The sequence below is a fragment of the Heterocephalus glaber genome, unplaced genomic scaffold, assembly GCF_053883595.1.
Source record: "Heterocephalus glaber isolate CG9 unplaced genomic scaffold, H.glaber_assembly_v1.0 deba00000768, whole genome shotgun sequence".
NCBI lineage: Eukaryota > Metazoa > Chordata > Mammalia > Rodentia > Bathyergidae > Heterocephalus > Heterocephalus glaber.
Window position 1 is genome coordinate 5238003 of NW_028258162.1, and position 15685 is coordinate 5253687.

General features: G+C 41.8%; 1 protein-coding gene across 12 annotated transcripts in view; it reads right to left on the reverse strand.

Annotated features, from left to right (window-relative positions):
* Nsun6 (NOP2/Sun RNA methyltransferase 6) overlaps positions 1–15685 on the reverse strand; it is a 110307-nt gene that overhangs the window by 75158 nt on the left and 19464 nt on the right. For all 12 annotated transcript variants that reach the window (XR_015449608.1, XM_021240390.2, XM_021240392.2 and 9 more), the window contains 3 exons: positions 12457–12566; positions 11964–12117; positions 9009–9090 (listed from right to left, as the gene is read on the reverse strand). Coding sequence is in view for 11 of the 12 variants with exons in the window: in XM_021240390.2 (XP_021096049.2) it covers positions 9009–9090; positions 11964–12117; positions 12457–12566 (346 nt within the window). In the remaining variant the exon portion in view is untranslated. The remainder of the gene's footprint in view (positions 1–9008; positions 9091–11963; positions 12118–12456; positions 12567–15685) is intronic.

The window sequence follows — 15685 nt, forward strand, 5'->3', positions numbered from 1 at the left end:
GCTGTTCCTCAAGCAAAGGTCTACTATCAAGAATATATAAAGAACAAAAAACAAAAATCAGACCCCCCCCCAAATATAAAGACCCAATTCAAAAATAGGCATCTGAAATGAACAGACATTTCTCAGACAAAGAAGTAAAAGCAACAAATAAACATGAAAAAATGTTCAACATCACTGGTCATTCAATAGATGCAGATGAAAAGCAACACTGAGATTCCACCTCACCCCAGAAAGAATGGCTGCTATCAAGAAATCAACCAACAACAAATGATGGTGGGGTTGTAGGGAGAAAGGAACCCTTCTCCACTGTTGGTGAGAGGGCAGACTGAAGCAACCACTGTGGAAATCAATACGGAGATACCTCAAAAAACTAGGATTAGAGGTCCCATTTGACCCAGCTATTCCTCTGCTGGGTATCTTTCCAAAAGAATTAAAAGAATCATACCACAGCGACATATGTGCACCTATGTTTATAGCAGCACAGTTTGTAATAGCTAAAGCTTGGAAGCAGCCCAAGTGCCCATCAACTGGAGACTGGACAAAGATGTGGTGTTTTAATAAAATGGAGTACTACTCAGCCATAAAGAATGAGAAACTAGAGACATTTATAGCTAAATGCACATTGAGACCATACTCTTCAGTGAAATAAATGGGACACCCATGTGTAAATACCGAATAGTTTCTCTGGTGTAAACAACTAGAAGTGTAAATAAGGATCAAAATGTATAATTGATAATGTGAAATAGAAGAAAAGGTCTAAAGGAGTAGGGTAAGTAAGAGGAATAGGGGAAAGGAAAGAAGGAAAAGAAAAAAATATGAGAAAAGGAAAAAATGGAAACAAAGTCTTTGCAAATAGAGAAGGGTAGAGGGGGTGAAGGGAGGGCAGGGGAAGGGGAAAAAATAAGAACCAAGATACTCATGTACAGGTACAAGATCCCAGTGATGAATGTAACTGTATTGTATACCTAAAATGTATCAATAAACTTAAGGAAAAATCCTAAAAATAATAATAAAGCTAAGGATTGTGGCCATTTTTCTTATTTACAGAATCCCAATTTAAAAAGCACATTCAGCCTATAGCCACAGTGGAAGCACATCTGAGAAAATGGTATTTCCCAAGGTACAACAATTAGACAACTGAAGAGAAACTGAAAAGAGCATACTAAGGCAAGATGAGAAGAAATACAAGTTAATTATAGACAACAAGGGAGAATTCGGTATAATTAAGTGAAATAAACAGTACTAAATTGCATAGTTCCTGAAGTAAGCTAGGCGCAGAATCCAATGCATAATGTTAAACAATTACTGGTTTTTATTACAGAAAATCTAAAGGATGAGATTTCCTTGTATGGTGGTTCTCAAACTCATACCCACAACATACTTGGAGCTCAAAATACACAAACAAATGAAAAGGAGACTCCCAGTGTCCATCCCAGGCCCACTGAATCCCAATCTCCAGGGGACCTTGTGTACCTGGATATGCCAAGGCCCTCTGCCTCTATGGCAGTTCAGGGTTTTGCCTGTCTCCATGGAATCTGTTCTCTTCGATTACTGGGTCTTTTCAGAGTCAGAGGTATTGGAAAGTTATCACTTAAGAATGCTTTAATCTTCAAGCAATTTTTAAAAAACTACTCATTAACCCCTATCTAACCATGAGAAAAACATCACATAAACCTTACATAGGGATATTCCACAAACTCCTCAGCCTCAAAACCATCAACGTCTTACAAAACAAGGACAAACTGAACCACTAGCACAGGCCAGAGGAGACAAGGAGACACCATTATTAAACGCAGCATGGAATCATGGACCAGACCCAGTAGCAGAAAATAGACATTGGGGGCAAAACTGGTTAATACCTGAATAAAATTTGGAGTTTATTATAATGTGAAATCCACCAACACGTTCAAGTTCTATATGCAACACATATAAGCTAGTAATGTTACTAGTAAAGTACCAGTGGTTTGGTTTGTTTTGTTTTCAGTACTGCGGATTGAATCCATGGCCTTTGCACCGAGCTACATCCCCAGCCCTTTTTAAATTTTTTTTATTTTGAGACAGGGTCTAGCTAAGTCACTGGCTGGACTCCAACTTGCGACCCTCCTCCCTCAGCTCCCAGAGTGCTAATTTTACAGGAGCGGGCCACCATGTCCATTTTGTTATTGTTGTTGGTTTGGTTTTGTTTAAAAGACAGGGATCTGGGGCCGGGGATTTTGCTCAGTGGTTCTGGCGCCTGCCGCCCAAGTGCAAGGTCCCGAGTTCGAACCTCTGTACCAAAAAAATAAAATAAAATAAAAGACAGGGATCTCACTATGTGGTCCAGGCTAGTCTTGAACTTTTGAGCTCAAGTGATCCTCCCAGCCTTCCAAAGTAGCCATTGTTGGTCTCTAAGTACTAACAAATGTACCATCATACTGTAAGATGTTACCATTAGGGAAAACTAGGTGAAGTGCATGTAGTAAATCTAAAATTCTACAGGGACCGGGATGTAGCTCAGTGGTTCCACCGCCTGCCTCGCTAGCACAAGGTCCCAAGTTCGATCTCTAGTACCAAAAAAAAAAAAAACACTAAAATTCTATAATCTTAAAATTACCCAAAGTAAAAAAAGAAATCTCAACTACTCGGGAGGCTGGGACAGCAGGACTACAAGTTGAAGTTGAGCCTGGGCAACTTAGTGAAACCCTGTCTCAAATAGAAAAAAGGGATGGGTAAGTAACTCAGTGGTAGAACATCCCTGGGTTTGGCCCCAGTAATGTAAAAAGAGGAGGAGGAAGACAGGGAGGAGAAAGAGGAGGAAAGAAAAAAGAGGAGAGGGGAGTGAGGAGGAAGAGAAAGACGACAAAGCAGAGGAGGAGGAAGAGGAGAATGAGGAGGACGACGAGGGAGGAGAAGCAAGAGAAAATCCCCAGTAAGTGACTGGATGCGTGCTACTTCTTCTGAAGGTGTGATGACTAGCATGAGGACCTGTGAAGTTTGTGACACAGCAAGACTCTGCAGGCTGAGATCTATGAGAGGCTCTGAGTATCTTTTACACTAGATCAAAGAAAATGTCAAGTTACGGCTACCACCAGCTTCCTGTTCTTAGAAAGGTGAAGCCTAGATGCTGACACTAAGAGTAAAAAGAATTTTTCCATGTGTGACTGAAGGGTCAGGGTGTTTTTTCAATGATTTGAAGCTCTCAAATAGCACTTTGACTTAGATGTACATCAGTGTACTCCTGCTGACTGGCTTTTGAGTGCTTGAGTTTGTCTGAAAAGGCAATTTGTTTAATCCATAAATTTCAAATGTATTTTATTACCATTATATGTAAATGTGAAATTTTCTACTTGTGAAAATCATTATTCATATATATGTAAGAATCAAAGACAGTAAGATTTCCACGTTCCTCTTTAACTTTCTTCTGAACATCATCTTGGAACCTCTTCTTAAGCCGACCAGTGTTGCCTGGTTTTGGCCTGCACTGAATCAAGTGAGATTTACTGAATCAGATAGCACCCGGTAGAGAACCTAGAGGTTCTGAGCTAGTTTGCTAAGGAAAATTTAATACAAAAAAATCAACTAATTTCTTACACTAACTAAACACTAGCCACAGAATCCTGGTAAACTGCAAAAGCAGCCGGTGGGAGTTCCAGAGTTTGTGAGCACTTGGGGCCTCTCTCCCCCTGACGACATCGGGGCCCTGCAGGTCCCTCACGGGCAGCTCTTCTGAGGGCCACGTGTGGAGCACTGACATGTGGAGTGCTGACATCTGGTCAAGGTCGAGAAGACCTAGGCTCAAACTTTGGCTTTGCTGATTTCTATGGCAAATCACTCATTTACAAGGTGAAAAGTACTAGGTGCCTATGGTGTGCTGTGTGCTCCATTTTTCTAAGCCTCCAATTCCTTATGTGTGAAATTAGAGGTCTGTGAGGAGTGCACGGAAGAGTGAATATAAAACACTCATCACAGGACATGGACTGCAGTAAGCACTCAGTAAGTGTTAGCTATGACTGCCCTTATTTTTATATGCTTCATTGGCCACTGACTGGAGATCCAGATAGATTACATAAACAGCTTATACTACCTACCGAAGTGACAAAAAGTCAGGCTCAGCTGGGGATTTAGCTCAGTGGCTCTGCTGTGTGCCTCACAAGCACAAGGTCCCAAGTTCGATCATGGGTACCACACACACACAAAAACCCCCGAACAACAAAAAGCTAAGCTCCACCTTCAGGGACAAAAGCTTCACTCCAACAGTCTAGTCTTATGACCTTGTTACAGAATGACAAGGAATATTATGAATCACATTATACCTCACAATTTATATCCGATGAAGTCCTCATGAAGCTTATTTTGACATTAAAGGTGGGGAGAGGAGGCTGATGCTGCTATAGGTAGCAAGAAATGTTAAAAAACATTGCACTGTACTAGGCTTTTGTATTTTCCAGAGTCAAAACTAAATACAAGAGAAGCAGGTATGTGGCCCTTTATTTTGCAAAGAGGCTAAATCATATTGCATTAGTTGTTGCTGATGAGGAGGAGTGCACATATCACCAGCAATGATTCCGGGCTATGTTATCAAATGACCACAAGTGCCTGAAAACAATTACACAAGTGAAAACCTAATGCTGAGCAAACAGAATAACCAAAGATGAGTCGTGGTAAGTAATTATGTATTAGGTTACACACCCTAGTTAGTATCTTACATCACTCATGTGCGATAAGATGGTAATAAACATAAATTAGTTTCCATTTGTTCACCCCAGAAATAATGTCTCCATTGGTAAAATATCTTTTGGTTTAATCACACAGAAGGAGAAAGAACATTCATCTGGATGTAGGTTTGTGTGGAGACTCTTACCAATTACTAGAAGCTTAACTGAAGCCAGGAGATGAAAGGAAGTTAGAGCACAGATCCTGAGCAGTTTCCCTAAAGTGCTAAGTTAGGCCTTTTGATAAACAAAGGGCCCAAATAACTTAACTTAGGTAAACTATCAGGGCCTCAGGGAATACCAAGGACAGAGGACAGGCGCTAAACAAACTGAAAGGAGCCTTGGAAGGCTGAAATACCTGCCTTCTGGATATCAAAGCCCTGGCAACAACCAGCAGCCTTCCTGCATTCTGTCACATTTGCCTGTACCAAAAACTGTACAAAAGCACCTGTACTGCAGACAGCTAAGTTAGGTAGAAATACTATAGGCAGTCAGACATGGACAGGCCCTCAAGAGTCAGGGCAAAAGATGAAAACACATTATAACTGTGGCCACAGGTGCATCTTTTGGAGGCCAGGCCTCAAGATAAAGATGAAATGACCAGGCCTACATACTTCCCAAGGGCCCAATGAAGTCTAGATAGACGTCAGTCACCCCGGTGGGCGACCGAGACCTCCAGGGCCATTCTCTCCTACAGAAGTTTCTTGTTCTTTCCGTGTGCACTTGCTACGTGACCTGCTTCCCCACTGGATCAGTATTAGCTAGGCGGCTATACTTGTAATCTTATTGGTCGATCATAGTCTTCTCCCACGTTGTACCCACCTCGTGATTTTGCTCTGTAAAACTTCCTCTGTGAAGTGGGGTCCCCAGCAACCCATTCGGGTCCCCTCCTGTCTCTCAGGAGCTGTACCTTTCCCCCTCAATAAATAGTTCCTCCTCTTAACCTCCATTGTTCCTCAAGAATTCATTCTTTGATTTTGGGAACATGACATCTAGCAGGCTGGGAGTTATATTATTTCCCCTGTATCATTTGGATGTCTGTATCAGCTGGACTTGAGCATCTACGGTTTTCCCACTTTGAGGAAACCCGCTCTCTGACAGCGGGCAGGGGTCTTCTTCTAGGTCTTCCTAATAAACATGCGCTCAGTCACTCCCCACTACCTGTTTTGTTGGGCTCAATCATTGCCCAAAAACAAGGACAGAGAGCAAGACAAGGGGCAGGGAGCTGGTTCCAGGACCTTGGCTGATGCCTAGTACCGCTGGCCTGGCAGGCAGCTGAACTCCTCTCCGGAGACAGACCTCTGGCCGTGTGGCAACAGTGGAAGCTGAGAGGGCAACCGGGGGGGGGGGGGGGGGGGGCGTGGCCAGGGCGACCCCTTGGCGGGCACTCAGAGCTTCCTCAGTGGGAGCTGGACGCTGACAGCCTGATTGGGCAACCAGCAGAAAAATCTCCACGTGTCTACATCCCCACCTGCATCCCTCAGTGAGGGGAGAGGTAAAACTCTCTCCTGGTATCCCCCGTCCCAGAGGGAAGCCCTCTCTTAAGCCTACAGTAAGAGTTGAGCTGCAGGTTTGGCCTTTTCTCTCTCAGCTGGGAAGACAGACCCCTCTGCAGGTACACCTTGCATGGAAGCCCTAAAATGCCCCATGTGCAAGCTTTCTTTGCATTGAGAGATGGTGCTAACTTCTGCAAGCCACGCCGTACAGATTCAGCCTCGTTACAAAAGGACAGAGCTTCGAAGCTGGCTTTGTAGTAAGGAGCGATAGTAAACAAATATCCCATCTAACAATCTACGGCTCTTTCCTGTGCTAAGATATACTCTATGCAAAAATATAGAGTACTTAAAAAAAAAATGGTTCACAACTAATAGCATCAACATAATTGTGCTAAAATGTTGTGCTGAGCTTTTGATTTCAAATTCTCCCTATAAAAATGTAATACCTATTATCTAAAACTACTCGATAAAAGTTTGACTTCTAAGACAATCGTAGTTGCTCTCGCTTCAGTAATGGTACAACAGACTTCCTAGGGGTTCAACAACGAAGGCTCTGAGACCGATGCTAAATGAGTAACTAGGCTAAAAAACAACCGATATCTTGGTTCTGGCCCTCCAAGGTCCACGAAGACCCGGGACATGAGGTGGCCTTTCTATAGGACCCTATAACTTTGGTGAGTCACCCAACCTCCTGAGCAAGGAGACTGTCCCCAGAGGACAAAAGTCAACCGGTGTACATCGTGCTGGGAGGGGGGTCACTAAAGAAAACAATGTCCCCGTGCTTCCGAGAGAACCATACATGGACTGTGACCCATTCTGGCAGATGACACTGGCAGAGGAGCTAAGGGGCTCTGTACATAATCCCAAAAGTAACTCCTGTGAATCTTAACTGACCTTATGTACACAAGGTTAATTCTAATTAGTATTCTCACTCAAACCTGGTCTTAAACCAAGCAAGAAACTGTAATTAATATGCATAAAATACTAACAATTTAAATATACAAAAGGGTTCCAAGCCCTATATGCTGACAGTGTCCAGCTACACCGATAACTTGTCACTATTTTGGTTCAATAAGTTTAAAAAGCCACAATAATAGCTACAAAAGTTCAATAAAAATATCTGAATTACTGAGCTAAGATTGTCCTTCTATTCATTAAGTTTATTGGTACATTTTAGGTATACAATATGCTGACATTCATCATTAGGAATTTGTACCTTTACATGATGCATCTTGGTTATTTTTTTTCCCATTCCCCTGCCCTCCCTTCAACCACTCCACTCCTCCCTATTTACAAAGACTTTGTTTCCATTTTTTCCTTTTCTTATATTTATTTTTTTCCTTTCTTTCCTTTCCCCTACCCCTCCCACTCCTTCTAAAACACAGGGCCTTCAATAGTCTTACATTACAGTTAAAAATTTCCATGCTTACATAAAACTATCTCTAAAGAAGAAATGTTGCTTTTATGCCAATCTGTCTGGTATAACGATAAAACATAAAAATTAGCCAACTGTGCTTCAAAGATCCACCAAACATTATCTAAGTCATAGAGATCATGGTCAGGGATCTAAAATTTGACATTCTGATTACTCTAGCAGGACCAACATTAATGCTTCCTGTAGCCTTGATATTTAGACCATGTTTTCTCCACTAATCAACTCTGTTTCTTCTCCCTTGACAACTTTAAAGCTACAAATGGTGATGCAAACAGACTCTCCAAAAAGCCCTCTTCCTGGCTTGTATTCAGAACCCGTAGCTAGGACTCACAGTAGTGGGCTCTGACTGTTTCCCTAACAATGGCCCCTCCCTTCATGGCCCACTGCACCCTGAAGACAGTCAGTGTCACTACTGTAAAGGAGGAATAAAGCCCGGAGATGGGGGGATTTAGGCAGCGAGGCCACAGGTCCTGAATAACTAGTTACCTTAAAGTAAACTAAAAGCTGGGGGCCCAAGTACATTAGCATACCAAAACAGACTGTCAGGATCTAATGAAATGCAAGAGACAAAGAAAAGGTCTTTCACCAAAAGACAGAGGCCTTGAAACAAATGGAAATAAAACAGCTTACTTTCCAGCTATCAAAGGCCCATCTACAGCCATGAGCGTCCCTGCTTTCTGTCAAGTACACCTGTCCCAAAGCCTGTACAAAACCCACCAGACCCAAACATCTACTGTGTCCGCCTAGGGAACACCCCTCTCCAACTAGTGGACAGCAGCTCCTTCGATTTTTTCTAGTAACAAACGCTTGGCCATTCCCCACCCCTGCTTGTTTTGTGGGCTTCATTCTTTATTGCCCCAAAACAAGGACCCAAGAGCTAGATCCAGTTACAGTATCATGATCTTACACTAGAAATATTACTAATATCACCTAACCAGAAGACTGAAAAAAGTAAAAATCCAGTGAGTTATGTCCACAAAAGTCCTTAAACTGGGAATTTTGTCACTGCAATTGATCACTACCGAAAAACAATCTGGTAACAGTAAACCATTCGAATCTTAGAATTACAAAAGGACCATTTACAGGGACAGCAAATGTGTACATTAGCTAGCAGTAGCTTAGAAGTCAACGTGCAGGGCTGGGGATGTAGCTCTGGGGCACAGGGCCTGCCTGGCAAGCAAGAGGCCCAGAGTTCGAGTCCTGGTACCAAAAAAAAGGTCAATGTGCAAAAGAAAAAGAAAGGTACTTGTAGAATTTTCTCTAGTTAACCAAAGGTAGATCATAATATACAGTATGTACAAATAAACGATAAAAATGTATTAATAAAGGGAAAGAATTCTCTGAAGTACATTTCAATGTCCCTATTTTACTTTTACAAATACTTACCTGTAAAAATAAGTAACTGGGCAGTACATTGTCAAACGAGGGGCTCAGATATATCGGTTCTGTCATTCTTATGCCTATACCTCTGAAAAACAGGAAATCTAACATTAACCCGTATCAATTACATAGCATACGTTTCTAGAACATACCCACATAGCATGTCAAGTATAAAAGGATCTGCCTTTTTTAGTTAACGCCCTTAGTTACCTTTTAACGCCTAAATACTTAGAAAAGTCTTGTGAATCAGTTTTGAATGTTTACCTCAAGTAGGAGAGGGCATCAGAGCTAAAAAGGATAGTGACAAAACCTGTTTCACTCAGGCACAAGAGTTTCTTTAGAGTTCTGGATAAATTAAAAAGCAAAAAGCATCTGATTATAGATTTGTTCTAATCTTTCCAGTAACCAATCCATAACCACTGTTATGACCTTTCCAGTGAAAAAACATTTTGTGTGTTGAATTTACAGGGTGTTATACTAGGTACCAGTATGAAAATTGAAAAAATACCTAGACTCCTGCTAGTGCTAAGCAATGACAGGCACAGTACCACTCTCCTCTCGTGCTACTAACTGTCCAGTGGTGACACAATCAGAAGACAATCTTTCCCACCGTGGACCCACTTCATGAGTGGCAGTGTTGCTGATAAAAGCTGGAAGGGCCAGGTCAAGGGTGGCATGGGGGACAGTGGTTCCTCCCTAAAGACAAGCACTGCAGTGTGAGAAAGGCGACCAGAGAGCATCAAGGGGAAGAAAGAACATAAACACACTGTCAGAGAAAGGCAACAATTTTTTTTTCAAAGTGGCTGCCTTCTACTCCCACCAACGAAGAAAACATTATTCAGAGCCTGGCACCTCAGTGCAATTCCTATGAGCCTAAGCCACTTGGGAAGCTGAGGCAGAAGGATTCCAAGTTTGAGGCCAGGCTGGGAAACTTAGATTTTTGTCTCAAAGTAAAATGAAAAGGGGCTGGGGACACAGCTCAAAGGTAAAGCACCTGTCTAGCAGATTATGAAGCTGTAAGTATTGGGGGGGGGGGGCGGGGGGAGAAAGAAAATGAAGGAAAGGGAAAAGAAAAAAAAGAGAAAGAGAAAGGGAAGGGGAAAGGGAAAGAAACAAGATAAAATTATTCAGCACAGTAACTGGAGCCAGGACATCGAGCAAGATAAGAAAATGAAAAGTGGGCCGGGGATTTAGCTCAGTGGTTTTGCCGCCTGCTGTGCAGACGCAAGGACCCGAGTTCCATCCCCAGTACCAAAAAAAAATAAAATGAAAAGTATACCAGTAATAATGACTAACCGTGGCAGTCAAAATACCAGCTCCTTATTACAGATGCAAAGATAAACACAGCTGGTATTTGCATAATCTTCATTTTCACAAAGCCTTCTAAGGAGAACAAAATAAGTTCTTGGCTATGTGTAAAGTATTGCCATCATTGGGCTGGGTCTGAGGGTCCCTGGGCTGACATAAGGAACTTAATTCACCTACCCTTTTAAAATAAGTTCCTAAGTTTGTCGACTTCTGTGGCAGAAAATGACTTTTCAGGATATATCCGTAAAAGGAGCATGAGGAAGTTTTATTACAGGTGGAGACAGGACACTCTCAAGAGCAGAGTTCGGGTGCTCGGGAAAACGAGACAGTTACAAGCCAGAGTGGAGCACAAGTAGAGGCTGTCTTCCAGATGGAAGATCTCGGGCATGCAGGAGCCAGCACCCCTCTGTATGGGTGTGGAGTGGAGATGCGCTGTCTCCAAAGCAGCTGCTTTCTGGGCTGCAGGAAAGGGCAATTTGGAGGCAAAAAGGGCCTAGCACCCTGGGAAGCACAGGTTATTTATTAAAGGCCTTTAAGAACTTACTACTATTTTCTGTGAGGACAGAATGGGGGGTCATGAGCTAGCATGGCCTCCAGAAGCAGGAAAAGAGCTTGTCGTGAAGCTGCAGTTTTTCCTAAAATATAATTTCTAAAATCTCGATTTCCTAGTCTTCTTTCTACTTAGTTTATTTTCTTCTATCCTACCTCATTGCTATCCAGATCCAGTGATTTATTTCTTCAGAAGAATTAATTTCAATTACACGGAAAAATTGCTGCAACATGGGAAACTGTTCCAAAGATCAGGGATATAGTCCAGTTCTGGACAAACAGAGTCCTTCTCATGTTGTTGCTGGCTGTTAACGTCAGAATAATGGTGCTGTCTACGGCCCGCCCAAAACAAGTAAGTAAAATATGAGCCTATGGGCCAGGGATTTAGCTCAGTGGTTCCACCACCTGCCTCACAAGCGCAAGGTCTCGAGTTCGATACCGGTACCAAAAAAAAAACAAAAACAAAAAACACCTAGTTTGTCTATGGATTTATTCAGAGCCACAAGTAGCTAGAGATGATTTAGAAGCAACTATATCTTAATTTGGCTTGAACAAATCCAAACATTCACTTTTGACCATAAATACTTTCATGAGTGCTGGCCTTCTGGTAAAAATATTTTAAATTTATATTAAAATTATAAATGTTTCTAATCAAAATGTTAAAAAGATCTAGATGCGTCATCTAGTTCATTCTCTGTCAAGATAAACACTGTTCTTCAAAGTTCAAATCAATAAAATTCACAAGGTAAATCATTCACAAGTAAAACCATTTAATAATTATGTTGTGACTAGTCTTAACTGGGCTTTTTAATCTCACCATTCACTCTTTTTAAACAAAGGATTTTTTCCAAAGCATCATGGGAATATGGATAAAATATTTTTCCAGTTGAATTTATATTAAAGATTTATTCATATAATGCAATCAGATATGCATTTTTACACTGTTTTCAATTTTCTTGAACCACAGAAAGCATGCTTATTTCTTTTTCTTTGGTACCAGGGATTGAACTCAGGACCTTGTGCTTGCGAGGCGGGCGTGGTGCCACCAAGCTACATCCTCGGCCCCAAGAATGCTTATTTCTCCCATGAAACTCGGTGACGTACCTCAGTCTGGGGAGTCCACTGAAGATTTCCTTGCGGCTTAGTGTAGAAATTCCATTTCCAAGAAATATTTTTGTGCCATCAAACTCTCTGGCTCCTTTCTTACATTTCCCTTTGATGTCAGAGTATACAGAAATAACATCTCCAGCTTTCATAACTAGAGGAAGGAGGAAATCGGGGTACACTAATCTGCCCTTCGGCAGGAGGACAGCGAAGTCTGAGTAAAAGGGGATCTCAAGGGACACCGACAGCAGATGAGTAGCAGTTCAAACCTGCCCCTTACATGTCTATGAGCAAGAAAACAAATTACTGAAAATTTTATGTGCATGCCTACTTGTTAATCCTTATCAGATAAAATCCTTATTGGCTCTATTAAATGCAAGCTTGGAAAATACCTAACAAAAATAAAACCAAAAAGCATCCCAGTTAAAATATAACAAACTTCCCATTTGATAGTACACATGCATTTTAGAACCCTAAAGCTCATAGTGCGTACAGCTGGACGCGGACACAATCCCTGGGGTGTAGACGTGGGCTCCTCTTAACACCGCGCTGCCACACTGGGCTCCCACGACGGCTTCACACTGCTGCCTTTTTATGTTCTTTCTAAGAATGTTAAGAAAAGAGAATTATTTAACAGAGTAACATTTCTCCACTGCTTACAAACTTTTTATTTCCAGTACCGGGGATCAAACTCAGGACCTTGCGCTTGGCAGGCAAGCACAGCACTGCAGAGCTACAACCCTGGCCCTACAAACATTTTCAATGTTTCAATACAAACTCTATATGAATAATATCATTAGTCTGGATTTTCATGAGTAAATGAAAAGAAAGCTGAAAAAATGAACAAATATAGAAGAAGAGTTACGAAAGGGAAAAAGGAAAACTTCAAGGGCCCGGGATTTAGCTCAGTGGTTCTGTCCCCCGGCTTGCAAGCTAGAGGTCTGGAGTTGGATCCCTGGTACCAAAAAAAAAAAACAAAAGAAAACTTCAAAAGAGGTCCATCTGGTGGAAGGCAGGAGAGTGGCATAAGAAACTGCTTCATTTAACAAGCATTACTTTTCTCAGAGCAATAAGAGAAAAACAGCCTTCCATTCTCTTCAAAGACTAACAGAAAAATACACAAGGAATTAAAAACATTTCTAAAGTGATAAATTGTTGTATGATAAATTACGAATCAACTGTGTTCCATCTTCTTTCATGATGTCCAATTATCAACTCTCACTAAACTTAACTTCCTGTTGCATTTTTTTTTTTTTTTTTTGAGGTACTAGGGATCAAATCCAGGGCCTTGACACTACACTACACCCTCAGCCATTTTTTTCATTTTGAGACAGGATCTTGCTCAGGTGCTCAAGTGGGACCTGAGTGTGATCCTCCTGCCTCAACCTCCCGCGGTGCTGGGATTACAGGCATGTGCCACAGTGCCATTCTGTACCTACCTCAAGAGGCACAATCCTCCAAATCCAGAAATACGTCACTGTCTCCACTCACCATGCACTCTGTCCCTTAGCATCTCATGATTTCAATAATCATTTAAAATATAACTCACAGAGCTGGCGTGCTGGTGCACACCTCCCAGTACCCTGGAGGATGAGGTAGGAGGATCACTTAAAGCTTCAGCATTAAAAACAAAAAAGCACCAAGTCTATGTTTAGACTCCTAAACTCTGAAGTAGTATTTCTAACTGGCTGCAGGGAGCCACATATTGAGGTCCCAGTTACTCAACAAGTCAAACAATGATTTTTCTCTCAAGTCCTTGGAATGACCCCAAAACTTTTCATCATATGCTTCCAATTCTTACTGAGATAGCAAATTAGAAGTCTCAGAGCTATGGTCCGATGGTCTCTTCCAAAATTCATGGGTTAAAACTTAATCCTCAATGCAGTGACACCGGGAGGCGGCGTTCAGGAGGTGTGGAGGTGAGCAAAGGCTCTGCCCTCACGATTTCATACTGCTGTGAGCAGGGCTTTCAGAAATGTGTTCCTTCTCTCTTCCCTCACGTCCTCCACCGCTGGAGGACACAACAAGAAAGGTGTCACCACGTGCCTTAACCTTGGGCTTCTCCACCAACAAAACAGGAGGAATTTGTGCTTTATAAATCACTCGGTCTCAGCTATACTGCTATAGCAGCAACAAGACAGAATGAGACCCTCAGCACAGTGTCCAACCCCTTATTCCTAAACCCACACTGCGTCTGAGCCACTGGACCCGCTTTCCTCACTCTGACAGATCCCTGGGCTCTCCTCAGACTTGCATCAGCTCTTTCACTACTGATCAAGCTTCCTGCCTCCTACCGTGATTGCTTTCAGATCTTCCTTTTGCCTCTTATGGTCAGCTAAAGTATCGACAGGTGGATTGTTTTAGTTTTAGACTTGTAATTCTAACACTTGTTTTTCACCAATTCCGGAAAATACTTAATCAGCACGTTGTCTTTATTACTGTTTTGCCCTCATTATTTCTATTCTTTATATCTGGGACTTATTAGAAATATGAAGAACCTTTTCTATTTTTCATTACTTGATTACACTTTCTAATTTCTAATTTTTTCTCTGCTCCATTCTAAATTTCCTGAGTCAACAACAAATTCAATAACTCTATCATTTGGGTCTAAGTTTAACCTATGGAGTGTTTCTAATTTTAATGACTTTTATTTCCCTAAATTCTCTATCAGTTCTACCTTTTTTCCTCTCAGGGCTTGCAGTTGTTTTTTTTTTTTCAGATTTTGTTTTTAATTATTTAAGAAAACTGATTTATGGCCACTACTGGAGAGCTCTACTTGATAAAGTTTTGGGGGAAATCTACCTCTGCAACTTTATTGTACATGCTGATTTTCACTCGTGGTGGTCTGATTCCTCTTAATAAATGAGAAAGTGTATAGCTTGGTGTGTGTAGCTTGGATTCAAAATGTACCACTTCAAGCCAAGCATGGTGACAAATGTCTGCACTCAGGAACCTGAGGCAGGTGGACTTCAGGTTCAAGGGCAGCCTAGGCTATGTATTTTCTTCAAATAAACAAGGAAGGAGGGAAAGAGGAAGGGAAAGAAGGAAGAGGGCGGGACAGAAAGGGAAGAAGAGAGAAGAGGGAAGAGAGAGGGAAAGGGAGAGAGGAAGGGGAAGGGGAGGGAAAGGAGAAAGGAGTTTACCACTCCAGGATGGTTCTGCTTGGTTTGTGCCAAGTACCTCAAGAACTACTGGGGACCAAAGTTTTACATCAACTTCCTAGACTGCACGTTCTAAGGCAATTCAAGTACTAAGAGTCTGAATTTCATGATATCATGATGTACAGAACCACAGTTCTGAACTCTTAATTTTTTTTTCTTCAACCTAGACCCTAAGAAAAGAGACTCGCTTCCACACTACAGCCTCATAGTGACTGCTGGACACCTCGCAGCCCTTGTCTTAACACCCTGTTGTTAAAATCAAAGACAGTAAACTTAGAAAACCAACCAGTGACCTCCTTTCTAATACCCCGAAACCCCCAGTACCAGCTCACATTCATCCCTAATGCCTAACTATTTCACTTATATTTTTAATCACTCAGTTATGCATTTTGTGGTCTATCAGAAACACATTCAGGTTATCTAGCTGACCATACCATTGGAACCAGAAGAGTGAAAGAGCTTCCTAACTTGGCTCTAGTTTTATAATTCATCGTCTGTGAAAAAAGTTGAGATTCTGACTGCAGTCTGATGTAACAAACACATTTAATACCACAGCCCACT